The 16,575-nt window shown below is 47.7% G+C and overlaps 1 protein-coding gene across 1 annotated transcript; it reads right to left on the reverse strand.

Annotated features, from left to right (window-relative positions):
- Window positions 1–15,241: 15,241 nt before the first annotated feature.
- On the reverse strand, window positions 15,242–16,225 carry LOC147963261 (uncharacterized). The gene has a single exon (XM_087529523.1). The coding sequence runs from the start codon at window positions 16,223–16,225 to the stop codon at window positions 15,242–15,244; it is 984 nt and encodes a 327-aa protein (XP_087385649.1).
- Window positions 16,226–16,575: the final 350 nt, after the last annotated feature.

Raw genomic sequence — 16,575 nt, forward strand, 5'->3', positions numbered from 1 at the left:
GCCGCCACTAGTTCCATCATAGCTCTTTACAATTGTTGGATCTTCCATGCTTCCCGATGTTTCCTATGTTTTTGTCTCTTTTGTTCCTCTATCATCATTTCCTTATCGTTTTTACACGAGTTTCACCTATTTTGATGATAGACTAAAGCTAATGTTGCCAATATGTAGAAGTAAAGTGAGAAGCCTGAGCTTGCTATCCATTCATGTGATCATAGAGTAGTATATTTTAAGGCCATAGCATTATTCAAACAAGTGATGGTTGGTGGAACATTCATTTCTTTTCATGTCTTTTAATGAAACGAATGCACATGAGTCACATTGGCATCGTGACAAAGTAGGAAAGAGTAGTTTGCTAATCATAATTAAACTAACGTCTATTCCAAGTTTGTTCTTAGAACTCCAAAATTAAACAAGTTGAACTTCAGTTGAAACGATGCATATGTTGCCTCTCATCCCTCAAATAATTGCAAGAATATTTCGGACGAATTGATAGTCGTTACGCGTGGCAACCATTAGAGGAAACAAGAGAGGGGGCTCATTCATACATCAGCACTAAAATTAAATAAGTTGTTTTCCATTATAGTTAAATGTGTAAGTTTTTTTTTGCGGGTGAAAAGGGATTTCTCATTACTCAAGGTGGTCTCTCAGCGGAGGCCAGACGTACAACAGGGTCAATCCCCGAGTGGAACCACACAGCGGTTCGTGGGGTTCGTCGCCCGTAAGAGGCAAGTTCATGGCTACATTTATTTTGTGACCGGAAACATAGAGTAAATGAGATCTCCCTTCCAGCGGCAGTCGCTAAATCTCGTATCTCCTGAATGAGGGTGCGGTGCACCGAACGATCCTCCCCATTTGCTGTGATCATCGCCACAGCCTCCGCGCAATCAAGCTCGACCGTGATAGGCAACCCGGTCCTGTTTAGGGCCAGCTCCAGGCCCTCCTTGCAAGCCGCAAGCTCCGCTCCGAGCGCATTATCGCATGTGCGCAGCTCTCTACATGCAGTATAGATGATTTCTCCTCGATCATCGCGCAAAATCATCCCTCCTCCTGCCGCTTCCGTCTCCGCAATGAAACTGCCATCGGTATTCAGCTTAGTGCGTCCCGACGCTGGCGCGGTCCATGATCGCTCCTCCTTAGCCTCCTTGGGATGCCGAGTGAGAAACGGCGGCAAGGAGACCGTCATCTTCCCCTTGACCACATCCGCATTTGGGAATTGTTAGATACAGAGCAGTGAAGTAATGTACCCATGCAAGAATCATCGTGAGGCTTCAGGAGGTGGCGGCTTCTTGTCATGCGTGATCTCATTCCGGACATGCCAGGTTCTCCACATGATCATAAGGACGACCATCCTCGTAGCCTTGTCAAGGGGGTCCAGCAGGGTAAATAGCCATTCCGGTCCTGTGTACAGGATGTCCTCCACCTTGGGGATACACCAATCCGTGGCCATAGCATGCCACAGCTCCTTTGCGAACGGGCACCTGCAGAAAGCATGGAACATATCCTCCCGTTCCGGTCCACATAAGGGGCATAGGTCAGAAACCTCAAGATGGCGAGAGAGCTTATTTGCCCAAGTAGCAAGAGAGTTCGTAACGATCCTCCAAGCAAACACGCATACCTTTGGGGGAGCAGGGCACCCCCATATGATCTTCCAGATGGCGCGATGACCATCTGGTGCCCTACTCGTGGCGGTGGCCAGTGGACGCTCGCGCTCGTCCATGGTGAACCGATAAGCGGATCGAACGGTGAAGATACCGTTCTTCTCCGGGGCCCATGCGATGATGTCGTCGGTGACGCATGTCGAAGTACGAATGCTGGAGATCATCTCCACGTCTGCCGGGTGGAAGTAGCGATGGAGCAGGTCAAGGCGCCATGACCTATCCTCGTGCAGGAGCTCGGCCACTCGTCGTAGTCGGCAGGTACCCTGTTGGGTGATAAGTTGGCGTGAAGGTTCGCGGGGGATCCATTTATCTCGCAAAATCCGGATGTTACGGCCATCCCCTACATGCCAGACGATGCCCTTCTTGAGGAGCTCAAGGCCATACTGAATGGCCTGCCACGTAGGGGAGGCGTTGCCTGAGAAGATTGTATCCTCTAGGCTGCCTTCAGGTTAGTACCTCGCCTTGAGCACCTGCGCACATAAACTGTGAGGATTTATTAGTAAGCGCCACGCCTGCCGGGCAAGGAGGGCCTGGTTGAAGGCGCGAAAATCTCGGAAACCCAGCCCGCCCTGTGTTTTGTGCGCCAGGATCTTTGGCCAAGCCAGCCAATGTGTCTTCCTCTTCCCTTCCGATGCTCCCCACCAGAAGTTCCGGACCATGCGGTTGAGGTCATCACATACAGACATAGGAAGCTTAAACACCCCCATAACATACGTCGGTATAGCCTGCGCAATAGCTTTGATCATCGTCTCCTTTCCAGCCAAGAATAACGTGTCTCCCCATGCTATGATTCTCTTCAATAATCTGGATTGCAAGTTTTGAAATTTCCCACGAGACATGCGACCCTCCGGTGTGGGTAGCCCCAAGTATTTATCCTCAAACAAATCTGTCACAAAATTAAGAACTGCACGTACTTTCTGCTGCTCTTCACTTGTACACGCATCACCAAATAAGGCACTGCATTTGGCCGGATTAATGCTATGTCCGGTGGCTCTCTCATAAGCATGCAGGACTTGCTTCACATTTCTTGCTTGCTCCTCTTCAGCTTTGAAAAAGAGTAGCGTGTCATCTGCAAAGAGCAGATGGGACACACCAGGAGCTCTGCGGCACACCTTTAGCGGGGTAAATGTGCCACTCCAAAATTTTCTTTTGGTTTTTAGCAAAAACCTTGTTGGTTTTTGAAGAGAGGCCATTAAATTTTTTTTTCAGAAAACCTCTCTCTTAAAAACTTTCACCTTTGGCAAGGATTTTCATTTACATCCTTTTCAAATTGGGTGTTTGAATTATGGAAACTTTTCTTCTGAATTCTTCTCCTCTCAAGTGTATTTTTTTTGAATTTGATTATTTTCATTTAAAAGGAAAACCCTAGGAGTTTTTGGGGCTTCTCTCATTTTGGAACCACCCATGATCTTATTTTGCCTCATGTGGAGAGACCTCCCAAAACCTCTCCATCCACTTTGAAACAACCCAAACTTTCTGTCCAAACTAAAAAAAAAATCCATTTTTGGATTTTATTCCAATTATTTCTCTTTCCAAAATAATTCTGTCTTTTCATTTGAACCTAAGGGATTTACAAAGCAAGTACCCTAATGCCTTTGATCCTTGAGCCCAAACCAACTCCCCTGGATAGTCCTTAGTACCCACAACCTAGAACCCTCTTGATCCACTCTTCTTCTTTTCAAAATTTTTAAATTTCACTCACTGCAAGTTTGGACCAGATTTGCCAAATTTGGTGAAATTCATATCTACACTTCCCCAAAAATTCCACCAAAATTCAGACAACCTCTAGTTGCAATGAGAGACCACTCCACCAAAAATCAGCTCAAGGAAAAATCCCTAGAGGCCAGAATAATTCTGTCGAACACTTGGCATGCACTGTTTTTGTTCATATTCAGTAAATTCAGAGTTTCAGTGTCGTTTCCCCGACAGAACTTCAGTCACATGCCCACTGTGCATTTGGCTCGATGCTCGCAGCCCCTCCCTCTTGTCCGGATCTTCACACGCGCGCTCGGCGCCTTCCTGGCGTCGGTGGCGCCCTGGGCCGCCTGCGCCGGCGTGCTTTGCGGCGGCAGAACCACCGTAACGGCCGACAGGGGGCAACACCGCGGCAGAACGCCGTTCGGCGCCGCCCAACCCTCCTGGTAGCTCCGCGTGGCCATCTCCTTGCCAGCGCACGCATGCAGCACCGTCGCCGTGGCCTGGCACGCGCAGAGCGCGTTCTCTGCCACCAACGGGCCGTGCTGCCGTTCCGTCGAGGGCAGGCCGTAACCCTCCCTCCCGTGCTGAGTTGGACCCTGTAATGGCACCACCGCTCCACCTAGGCGATGCTCAAGCTCCTAAGCCGACCGTCCCGCCACAGCGCCGCCGTAATCACCCGCCGGACTTATCCGTTCACGGCAACCGCCTCGGGACGGCTATAAATAGCACCCCCGAGCTTGCTCTCGCCCCCGCACAACTCCACCACCTCACTAGACCCCGCCTAGCCACTGGGAGAGCCTCGAGGGGCCTTTCTTCTTCGACTCCGGCCGCCCCGTTTCGCCTCGGCCTACACCTCGATTCGCTCCGGTGAGGCCGTCTCCGGCTCCCCAACTTCGTCAGCAACCCTCTCGAGCAACTAAGAGTCTAACCCCCACTCCAATTTGATCTTCACAGCTCTCTCCGACGAGGTCCACAACCACCCGAATCACCGTCCGCCGGAGCCAGCGTCGCCGCCGACGTGGTACTCGCCGGCGACCACCACCACCTCCCACAGACGCGGAATGGCGCCCTGAACACGGAGGTACTCTCCGATCTCCCTGCCTCGCCGTGGATCGCCGCGAGCGACCACCGCGGCTCTCGGGCGCCGACGAGCTTCGTCCCCCGTTTGAAAATTCAAACCTGACGGGTGGGACCCGCCCGTCAGCCTCTCAGTTCTTTTTAAACGAACCGTTTTCTGAAGGCGTCTTCTGCCAAAGTACGTCACCCCTCTGGGCCGGCGTATTTTCAATCGAATCGTTTTCTATTTTTATAAAGAAAACCCTGGAAAGTTTCTGTTTCATTACAGATAGGTCCCTGGACAAAAACACTAATAACTTTTAAACAGAAGAGTATTTTTAATTGATTCTTTTTCTGTCCTCTTTGAAATTTTGTCTAGTTTTTTATCAGATTTATTTGAAAAATATTTGGAGAAATTTTTGTGCACCTCACGGTATTCACGATAGCGCGTATATTTTCTTCATACCGTAGATACCGAAGGAGGCGACGGGACCGCAAACTTCACCGAGCTAGGCTCTGACTACTCTGAACTAGGCAAGCATGTTTGAACTTTTGATATGATGATTGTTTTGGCATGTTTGCATTAAGTAGTTTCATGGCATGTTGATGAACATACCGACGAATGTCATGTTACATGCAACGATGAGGCAAGTGAGTTTCGGAAATCCATAAGTGGATGGATGTGAGTATGCATGGCCATGTGTTGGCATGAGGATGGGTAAGATGGCAGTGTTGTAGCATGCCAGTCTTATGCCAGACTATATGACTTCAGTGTCAACCCGTATCGGTCCAGTTCCTTCCATTTTCCCTTCCCTGTACTACCACATGTTTTTCGCAAGGAATATGGCTTAGTAAGTTACAAACCGCTTTCTTGGTACACACCAAAAGGAGAGGCCGTGATGATGGTTCCATGGCCCTGGATTAAAGCCAGTCATCCGGTCAGGGGGCATGGGTGTTTCCGGTTGGGACCGAGAGGGGGGCACCCCTTAGAGCGCGCGTATATAAATTTGATCCCATGCTATTCGAGATTGTGATCTCCCCGTCTCAAAAGTTTTTCTTGGACGATATCTAGGGTGATTCCTGGCATCGAGAGGTAGGATGGGCGTGTACTGGCTAGCTGTGTTTTCTTCCGAAAGATCGTAAACGGAACTAGTCCTTCGTGACTACGGAAATCCGTTGGCTGTGGGAAAAAATTTCGTACAAACTCTACAGAGTCATATATTCCTTTGAATCATCTATTCCATGTCCAAGTTCGGTATTATCTTATCCTGACAAATGTCAGTTTTGATGACAGAGACTCCGGTGAATCACATGAGTGCTAAGTCCGGTTAAATGTTTATTCCTGTGGATGGACTAACCCGTTTATTATCATGAATTGAATATTTATTGTGAGTATTATTTACTTGTGAATAAAAGCCCTTTCTGCGATGTCGCTCAGACGTCCGACTGTGGCATTGTTATTATTTACTTTCAATAAAAGCCCTTTCTGCGATGTCGCTCAGACGTCCGACTGTGGCATTGTTATTATTTACTTTCAATAAAAGCCCTTTCTGCGATGTCGCTCAGACGTCCGACTGTGGCATTGTTATTATTTACTTTCAATAAAAGCCCTTTCTGCGATGTCGCTCAGACGTCCGACTGTGCCATTGCTATTATTTACTTTCAATATAAGCCCTTTCGGTGATGTCGCCCTGACGTCCGACTGTGGCACGCATGTCTTTTATTTTCAGTTTAAGCCCTTTACGTGGTGTCGCTTAGACGCCCGACTGCGGCATGATCTTTATTTATTTGTTCACCCTTCGAGGCGTCGCTTCAGACACCCCATCGGTTTCCTATTATTTCTTTTTGTTGGGTTTTCAGGCGGACTACCGCCGATTCCCTTTTTACTTACCTTGCTTGCTAAATTTTGAATGTGCATTGGTAAAATTAATCATGACACATCCATGCATGCATTTGTTATATCTTACGTCCGAACTGTCTTGCGAGTACTTTCAAAGTACTCACCTGGCTTGTTGATTTGGCCAGATGCTGACGAAGGCGATCTCATGGATGAAGAATTTGATAGCGAGTCCGATGCCTAGAGGAATCCCAGTCAGTCTCGTGCGACCCTGGATTTGGTCACTGTATTATATCCGCTTCCGCTACCAAATAAATTCATCGAGCCTCACCTCGACGCTCGATGAGATGCCAGTTTTAGAGTCATGTATCTCACTCCCCGCTGTGATTTTCCACCACCACCCTATCCTCGAGTCAGTAGTATGCCTCCACACCACTGTGTCATATCCGCCATTATGTATAATTATTGGCGTGCTTGTAATAATTTGGTTGAGCAACCGTAGCTCGACCCTGTAATATATTTTATGCTACTGGCTTATTGTATCAAGAATTTGTCTACCAGTAAGGAGGATTTTTCTCATACTGGACTCAAAAGATTGGTTTCTCAATAAACATTTTTATTGGAAAACCGGTCGTGACAAGCTTGGTACCAGAGCCAGGCTGACTGTAGGAAGCCACTAGGTGCGATCGCTAATCGGTTATTAGCATAAGAGTTAATTCGTGTGGTTCCGCCCCTGGCACCCGCTACATCTACTCGGCGCAGCGCTACTCGTATGGAGCCTATTAGTGAGGCGGAAGTTGAGTCCCCAGCCTCGCTACGCCTCACCCTTGGCAGGGCCAAGGAAATCATCAACATCTCTGACTAAGTACGCTTAGCCGTCATGCGATGTAGGGCCGTGTGAGATATGGGAAGTAGCTTGTTTGCGCATCATGTAGGAATTGGGAGAAGTGCACTTGCCTAAATAACATGTCAGGATTATGTGCGCATATCCTGAGTGGTGTATTGTATAATTACCGCCCGCGTGTAAGATATGTAATGAGCAGTCCTTCTCCGTGCGCAAATCGATTTGTTTTTCTCCGGTAAGCTTGGTTATTTAATTTATTTGCCAGCTTTGTGCATTTATGGAATTGTTTTTGCGACCCTTTTCGCTTTTCTTATGGGTTTTACAAAATATATCCCCAGAGTGAAAAATGTCTCGTCCTTGGACTCGCTCCATGCCAACTCCACCAGAGGAAAATTATGGCACTCGACCGGGCAACAATTTCGCACAAGAGCAGTCGAGTCAACCGGTCAGTGAAACGGCACTTTCCCAAATGTGCCGCCTTTATGAGCAGAGTCAGCAACAACATCGGGAAATGATGAACCAAGTCATCAACATGGGAAATCACCATGGACAGTATCAGCAACATTCCAAGTTATCTGAGCTACAGAAGACACGTCCCCAAACATTTTCTCATACCGACAAGCCTCTTGAAGCCGAGGATTGGCTTCGAGATATGGAGAGAAAATTAATTATTGCAAAATGTTCAGACCCCGAGAAGGCACTATATGCCCCGCACTATCTCACAGGAGCAGCTGCATCATGGTGGGAGAATTTTCTGCACATGCACCCCAACGAAAGTGATATAACCTGGGATGATTTCAAGGAAGGTTTCCGTGGTGCACACATTCCTAAGAGTATTATGAAAATCAAGAAGAGAGAGTTCGATGACCTCAAACAAAGGAACATGACAGTGTCAGATTACAACGGTCAATTTACTCTATTGTCTCGCTACGCCAATGAAGAGCGTATGACTGAAAGCAGGAAGATGGAGAAATTCCTTGACGGTCTGGCGCCCGCGCTTAAATGCCAACTGGTCGTGCACACTTTTCCAGATTTTAAGACACCAGAAGAGCACACGGAACATCTCAGGATTGTGCTAGGGGAACTCCGGAAACATCAATTGTATGCCAAGTTCAGCAAGTGCGAATTTTGGCTAAGACAAGTAGGTTTTCTAGGCCACGTGCTGACCCAAGACGGTATTGCAGTGGACCCGGAGAAAGTCAAGGCCGTACTTGGCTGGAAGTCACCAGCCAGCGTAACGGACATATGAAGTTTCTTGGGAATGGCAGGATATTACCGCAGATTTATTGAAGGATTCTCCACCATAGCCAAGCCAATGACGCAGTTACTCAAGAAGGACAAGAAGTGTGAATGGACAGAAGCCTGCGAGAAAAGTTTCCAAGAGCTAAAACGGAAATTAACGACATCACCGGTATTAATTGTGCCAGACATACACAAGAATTTTGAACTGTATTGTGACGCATCCCGAAAGGGACTCGGGTGCGTGTTGATGCAAGAAGGCAAGGTTGTCGCATACGCTTCAAGGCAACTTCGCAAGCATGAGGAAAATTATCCCACTCATGACTTAGAAATGGCAGCAGTCATTCATGCACTCAAGGAATGGAGGCATTTCTTACTTGGAAATCGATGTGAAATATACACGGACCATAAAAGTCTCAAATATATTTTCACACAGCCAGAACTAAACTTACGGCAACGACGCTGGTTGGAATTGGTAAATGATTATGATGTTGGTATCCACTATCATCCAGGAAAAGCAAATGTAGTGGCCATGCTCTTAGTCGGAACCCCAGCTCCGACGAAAACAGTCTGCAAAGCTTGAGACCTGAATTCCAACAAGAATTTGCCAAACTCAACTTGTTAATGATCACGGAAGGCACCATATCAAACTTGGAAATACAGCCCGACCTTGTGGAGAGAATTAAAGAAGCTCAGCCTGGTCACCCCAGCATCGAAGGAATTAAAAGAAAGGTGAGTATGGGCAAGGCCTCAGAGTTCATCATAGACGATGGAGGAATATTATGGTACGGAGACAGACTCTGCGTGCCAAATATAGAGGACCTCAAACAGCAAATTCTAGCTGAAGCCCACACCGCCCCATATTTGATCCACCCTGGAGGAACCAAAATGTATAAGGATATTCAGGAAAGATTTTGGTGGCACGGTATGAAGAGGGACATAGCCACATTCATTGCATGTTGCGATTCTTGTCAACGCATAAAAGTTGAACATCAAAGACCAGCCGGACTACTGCAACCAAGCAAAATACCTGAGTGGAAATGGGAGGAAATAGGGATGGATTTCATTGTCGGACTACCTCGGTCACGACACGGGAATGATGCCATATGGGTCATCACAGATAGATTAACCAAGGTGGCACATTTCATTCCAGTGAAGACGACCCACAACACTCAGAGGCTTGCCAGGATTTATCTCTCCCGTATAGTTTGTCTGCATGGAGTCCCGAAGACTACAATATCCGACAGAGGCACTCAGTTCGTCTCGAGGTTCTGGGGTCATCTACAACAGGCTCTGGGAACTCAACTGGCCTTCAGTACAGCATACCATCCCCAAACTGATGGACAAACTGAACGCGTAAACCAAATTTTAGAAGACATGCTGAGAGCATGTGTCCTCACCTATGGGACTAGTTGGGAGGAAAGCCTACCATACGCCGAGTTTGCATACAACAACAGTTACCAGGCCAGCCTGCAAATGGCACCCTTTGAAGCCTTGTACGGGCGGAGATGCCGTACCCCGCTAAATTGGTCAGAGACCGGTGACAGCCGTATCTTCGGCCCAGACATGCTCAAAGAAGCCGAGGAAAAGGTCAAGCTAATCAGGGACCGACTCAAGACCGCTCAAAGCCGACAGAAGAGTTATTACGATCGGAAACATCGTGAGGTCAGATTCGAACCCGGTGAATTTGTGTACCTACGAGTATCACCTATGAGGGGACTGCAACGATTTAAGATTAAGGGGAATTTAGCACCAAGATCATTGGACCATTCTGCATAGTGGCACGAAGAGGCACGGTAGCTTACCAGTTAGACTTGCCCGAAGAATTGTCCGACATCCACAACGTGTTCCACGTCTCCCAATTAAGGAAGTGCGTAAGCAAACCAGAGAAACAAGTATCCCATGAGAACATTGACGTGCAGCCAGACCTCACCTATCGGGAACGTCCAGTAAAATTATTAGAGGAGTCTGAAAGGAGGACCCGACAGAAAACCATCAAGTTTTTCAAAGTTCAGTGGAGCAATCACACCGAAAGTGAAGCAACTTGGGAAAGAGAGGATTTTCTTCGGGCAGAGCATCCACACTTATTTAAGGATCAGCTGAAATCTCGGGGACGAGATTTTTCCTAAGGGGGTAGGTGTTGTGACACTCCAAAATTTTCTTTTGGTTTTTAGCAAAAACCTTGTTGGTTTTTGAAGAGAGGCCATTTAATTTTATTTTTCAGAAAACCTCTCTCTTAAAAACTTTCACCTTTGGCAAGGATTTTCATTTACATCCTTTTCAAATTGGGTGTTTGAATTATGGAAACTTTTCTTCTGAATTCTTCTCCTCTCAAGTGTATTTTTTTTGAATTTGATTATTTTCATTTAAAAGGAAAACCCTAGGAGTTTTTGGGGCTTCTCTCATTTTGGAACCACCCATGATTTTATTTTGCCTCATGTGGAGAGACCTCCCAAAACCTCTCCATCCACTTTGAAACAACCCAAACATTCTGTCCAAACTAAAAAAAATCCATTTTTGGATTTTATTCCAATTATTTCTCTTTCCAAAATAATTCTGTCTTTTCATTTGAACCTAAGGGATTTACAAAGCAAGTACCCTAATGCCTTTGATCCTTGAGCCCAAACCAACTCCCCTGGATAGTCCTTAGTACCCACAACCTAGAACCCTCTTGATCCACTCTTCTTCTTTTCAAAATTTTCAAATTTCACTCACTGCAAGTTCGGACCAGATTTGCCAAATTTGGTGAAATTCATATCTACACTTCCCCAAAAATTCCACCAAAATTCAGACAACCTCTAGTTGCAATGAGAGACCACTCCACCAAAAATCAGCTCAAGGAAAAATCCCTAGAGGCCAGAATAATTCTGTCGAACACTTGGCATGCACTGTTTTTGTTCATATTCAGTAAATTCAGAGTTTCAGTGTCGTTTCCCTGACAGAACTTCAGTCACATGCCCACTGTGCATTTGGCTCGATGCTCGCAGTCCCTCCCTCTTGTCCGGAGCTTCACACGCGCGCTTGGCGCCTTCCTGGCGTCGGTGGCGCCCTGGGCCGCCTACGCCGGCGTGCTTTGCAGCGGCAGAACCACCGTAACGGCCGACAGGGGCAACACCATGGCAGAATGCCGTTCGGCGCCGCCCAACCCTCCTGGTAGCTCCGTGTGGCCATCTCCTTGCCAGCGCACGCATGCAGCACCGTCGCCGTGGCCTGGCACGCGCAGAGCGCGTTCTCTGCCGCCAACGGGCCGTGCTGCCGTTCCGTCGAGGGCAGGCCGTAACCCTCCCTAACGTGCTGAGTTGGACCCTGTAATGGCACCACTGCTCCACCTAGGCGATGCTCAAGCTCCTAAGCTGACCGTCCCGCCACAGCGCCGCCGTAATCACCCGCCGGACTTATCCGTTCACGGCAACCGCCTCGGGCCGGCTATAAATAGCACCCCCAAGCTTTGCTCTCGCCCCCGCACAACTCCACCACCTCACTAGACCCCGCCTAGCCACTGGGAGAGCCTCGAGGGGCCTTTCTTCTGCGACTCCGGCAGCCCCGTTCCGCCTCGGCCTACACCTCGATTCGCTCCGGTGAGGCCGTCTCCGGCGCCCCAACTTCGTCAGCAACCCTCTCGAGCAACTAGGAGTCTAACCCCCACTCCAATTTGATCTTCACAGCTCTCTCCGACGAGGTCCACAACCACCCGAATCGTCGTCCGCCGGAGCCAGCGTCGCCACCGACGTGGTACTCGCCGGCGACCACCACCACCTCCCACAGACGCGGAATGGCGCCCTGAACACGGAGGTACTCTCCGATCTCCCTGCCTCGCCGTGGATCGCCGCCGGCGACCACCGCGGCTCTCGGGCGCCGACGAGCTTCGTCCCCCGTTTGAAAATTCAAACCTGACGGGTAGGACCCGCCCGTCAGTCTCTCAGTTCTTTTTAAACGAACCATTTTCCGAAGGCGTCTTCTGCAAAAGTACGTCAGCCCTCTGGGCCGGCGTATTTTCAATCGAATCGTTTTCTATTTTTATAAAGAAAACCCTGGAAAGTTTCTGTTTCATACAGATAGGTCCCTGGACAAAAACACTAATAACTTTTAAACAGAAGAGTATTTTTAATTGATTCTTTTTCTGTCCTCTTTGAAATTTTGTCTAGTTTTTTATCAGATTTATTTGAAAAATATTTGGAGAAATTTTTGTGCACCTCACGGTATTCACGATAGCGCGTATATTTTCTTTATACCGAAGGAGGTGACGGGACCGCAAACTTCACCGAGCTAGGCTCCGACTACTCTGAACCAGGCAAGCATGTTTGAACTTTTGATATGATGATTGTTTTGGCATGTTTGCATTAAGTAGTTTCATGGCATGTTGATGAACATACCGACGAATGTCATGTTACATGCAACGATGAGGCAAGTGAGTTTCGGAAATCCATAAGTGGATGGATGTGAGTATGCATGGCCATGTGTTGGCATGAGGATGGGTAAGATGGCAGTGTTGTAGCATGCCAGTCTTATGCCAGACTATATGACTTCAGTGTCAACCCGTATCGGTCCAGTTCCTTCCATTTTCCCTTCCCTGTACTACCACATATTTTCCGCAAGGAATATGGCTTAGTAAGTTGCAAACCGCTTTCTTGGTAAACACCAAAAGGAGAGGCCGTGATGATGGTTCCATGGCCCTGGATTAAAGCCAGTCATCCTATCAGGGGGCATGGGTGTTTCCGGTTGGGACCGAGAGGGGGGCACCCCTTAGAGCGCGCGTATATAAATTTGATCCCATGCTATTCGAGATTGTGATCTCCCCGTCTCAAAAGTTTTTCTTGGACGATGTCTAGGGTGATTCCTGGCATCGAGAGGTAGGATGGGCGTGTACTGGCTAGCTGTGTTTTCTTCCGAAAGACCGTAAACGGAACTAGTCCTTCATGACTACGGAAATCCGTTGGCTGTGGGAAAAAATTTCGTACAAACTCTGCAGAGTCATATATTCCTTTGAATCATCTATTCCATGTCCAAGTTCGGTATTATCTTATCCTGACAAATGTCAGTTCTGATGACAGAGACTCCGGTGAATCACATGAGTGCTAAGTCCGGTTAAATGTTTATTCCTGTGGATGGACTAACCCGTTTATTATCATGAAATGAATATTTATTATGAGTATTATTTACTTGTGAATAAAAGCCCTTTCTGTGATGTCGCTCAGACGTCCGACTGTGGCATAGTTATTATTTACTTTCAATAAAAGCCCTTTCTGCGATGTCGCTCAGACGTCCGACTGTGGCATTGTTATTATTTACTTTCAATAAAAGCCCTTTCTGCGATGTCGCTCAGACGTCCGACTGTGGCATTGTTATTATTTACTTTCAATAAAAGCCCTTTCTGCGATGTCGCTCAGACGTCCGACTGTGGCATTGTTATTATTTACTTTCGATATAAGCCCTTTCTGTGATGTCGCCCCGACGTCCGACTGTGGCACGCATGTCTTTTATTTTCAGTTTAAGCCCTTTACGTGGTGTCGCCTAGACGGCCGACTGCGGCATGATCTTTATTTATTTGTTCACCTTTCGAGCCGTCGCTTCAGACACCCGATCGGTTTCCTATTATTTCTTTTTGTTGGGTTTTCAGGCGGACTACCGCCGATTCCCTTTTTACTTACCTTGCTTGCTAAATTTTGAATGTGCATTGGTAAAATTAATCATGACGCATCCATGCATGCATTTGTTATATCTTACGTCCGAACTGTCTTGCGAGTACTTTCAAAGTACTCACCTGGCTTGTTGATTTGGCCAGATGCTGACGAAGGCGATCTCACGGATGAAGAATTTGATAGCGAGTCCGATGCCTAGAGGAATCCCAGTCAGTCTCGTGCGACCCTGGATTTGGTCACTGTATTATATCCGCTTCCGCTACCAAATAAATTCATCGAGCCTCACCTCGACGCTCGATGAGATGCCAGTTTTAGAGTCATGTATCTCACTCCCTGCTGTGATTTTCCACCACCACCCTATCGTCGCGTCAGTAGTATGCCTCCACACCACTGTGTCATATCCGCCATCATGTATAATTATTGGCGTGCTTGTAATAATTTGGTTGAGCAACCGTAGCTCGACCCTGTAATATATTTTATGCTACTGGCTTATTGTATCAAGAATTTGTCTACCAGTAAGGAGGATTTTTCTCATACTGGACTCAAAAGATTGGTTTCTCAATAAACATTTTTATTGGAAACCGGTCGTGACAGTAAAATCTCCATTTTCTTCCCCTTTCTTCAACAAAGCAGATAGCCCATCAGCCACCAATAAAAATAGGAACGGGGATAGAGGATCACCTTGCCGTAGCCCACGGGACGGTGCAAACGAATCCAAGAGGGCACCATTGAATTTTACAGTGTATCTCACCGAGGTGACGCATGACATAATCCAGTTCACCCATCGGTGAGCGAAACCCACCTTTTGCATCATTCGCTCCAAGAAGATCTAGTCAACCCTGTCATAAGCCTTGGATAAATCCAGTTTATAAGCGCAAAAGCTTTTTTCAGGATCCTTCTCTTGCTGTATATAGTGAAAGCACTCAAAAGCAATTAAAGCGTTGTCTGTTATGAGGCGTCCAGGTACAAAGGCACTCTGCTCCGGCGAAATAATCTCATCAAGAATAGGTCGGAGGCGATTTACCAGACATTTAGCCACCACTTTGTAGATGACATTACACAGGCTAATGGGCCTGAACTCAGACACTCGTTCCGGGTTGTCCACCATGGGAATGAGTACTATGGCCGTGTCATTCACTCCATCCGGCATAGTGCCCGTCCGAAAAAACTCCCTCACGCCAGCAATGACTTGCTCCCTCATCACCTCCCAGTTCCTTTGAAAGAACCGAGCGGGAAATCCATCCGGTCCCGGTGCTTTCAGGGGGCCAATCTAGAACAAGGCATCAGCAATCTCCTTGTCGGTGAAATCTGCGCACAGCCCAACATTCATGCGGTCAGTAACACGAGTGTTAATTAAATCAATAACCGGATCCGGACAAATGGTTTCATCCGCAGTAAACAGCGTAGAGAAGTAATCTGAGATCATCGCCGCCATAGTTCCATGATCACAATGGGCGATTCCTGAAGCATCAAGTAGCTTTTTTATGCGATTCTTTCTAGCACGCCATTTGGCCTTCCTGTGGAAAAAATTGGTATTACGGTCCCCTTCCTTTAGCCACGCCACCCGCGACCGTTGCATCCACATCATCTCTTCGCGGTACAGGAGCTCGTTGAGGCTATCCGACGCTTCCCGTATTTCCCTTCTATCTGCATTCATGGACAGAAGCTCCTCGAGCCGTGAACGAGACTTGTTAATCTCTTTTATGACATTACCGAATTTTTGCCGGCTCCAAACCTGCAGCTTCTTCATCAAATTACCCAAGCCAGAGGATATGTCACCAAGATTGAGCATAGAACCCAAATCTGTCCAGGTTTTCATAATTACCTCCGGGAGCGATGCCTCCCTTTCCCACATGACTTCATATTGCCGAAACCTCCTGCCAGCAGCTTGCATCGGTTCCTCTCGCGAGCACCGAATCAGGATCGGAAGATGGTCCGAGCTAGGTGCCACCAGGTGGTCCACCTTAGCATATTCAAACAAGTCCCGCCAGGCATTGGTTGCAAGCGCCCGATCAAGGCGGACCTTGACGTTAGCACGTCCAGCTCGTTTATTATCATATGTGTAAGGCAGCCCTGCAAAACCAAGGTCACCCAACCCACAAACTTCCAGAACATCACGAAAATCAATCATCTGACCTGCCGACCGTGGTGATTCAGAGAAGTGTTCGAAGCTCCACATAGCCTCATTGAAGTCGCCAACCACCACCCAAGGCAAATCGGATTGGCGGTGAAGATCACGCAGGGTGGACCACATGCGATGCCGGTCCTCCGTTCGCGACTCGCCGTAGACGCATGTGAGCCGCCAAGGTGGCTCTCCCGGCGTTGTCGTCACGTACGCATCATTATATTTTATTAATAGTTTTTACATCAAGACTCAAAGACTCATGCCAATACAAAGCCAGGCCACCACTAAGGCCATCACTATCTAAGGCCTCAAAACCACTTAAGCCTAAACGAGAGCGAACCCTCTTCATCTTATTTTTTGACTGTCTAGTTTCACAAAGAAAAACAATGCTAGGGGAATGAGTCTGTACAAGACTCACAAGGTCACGAACTGTCCGAGGGTTCCCACCCCCCGACAGTTCCAACTAAGGATATTCATTG

Source organism: Triticum urartu, chromosome 6A, assembly GCF_056163025.1.
Source record: "Triticum urartu cultivar PI428250 chromosome 6A, HENAU_Tu73, whole genome shotgun sequence".
NCBI classification, from domain to species: domain Eukaryota; kingdom Viridiplantae; phylum Streptophyta; class Magnoliopsida; order Poales; family Poaceae; genus Triticum; species Triticum urartu.

Bases quoted from the DNA above. Each gene is read 5' to 3' on its own strand.
- LOC147963261 (XM_087529523.1), bottom strand. From the start codon at position 16,225: ATGTGGTCCACCCTGCGTGATCTTCACCGCCAATCCGATTTGCCTTGG.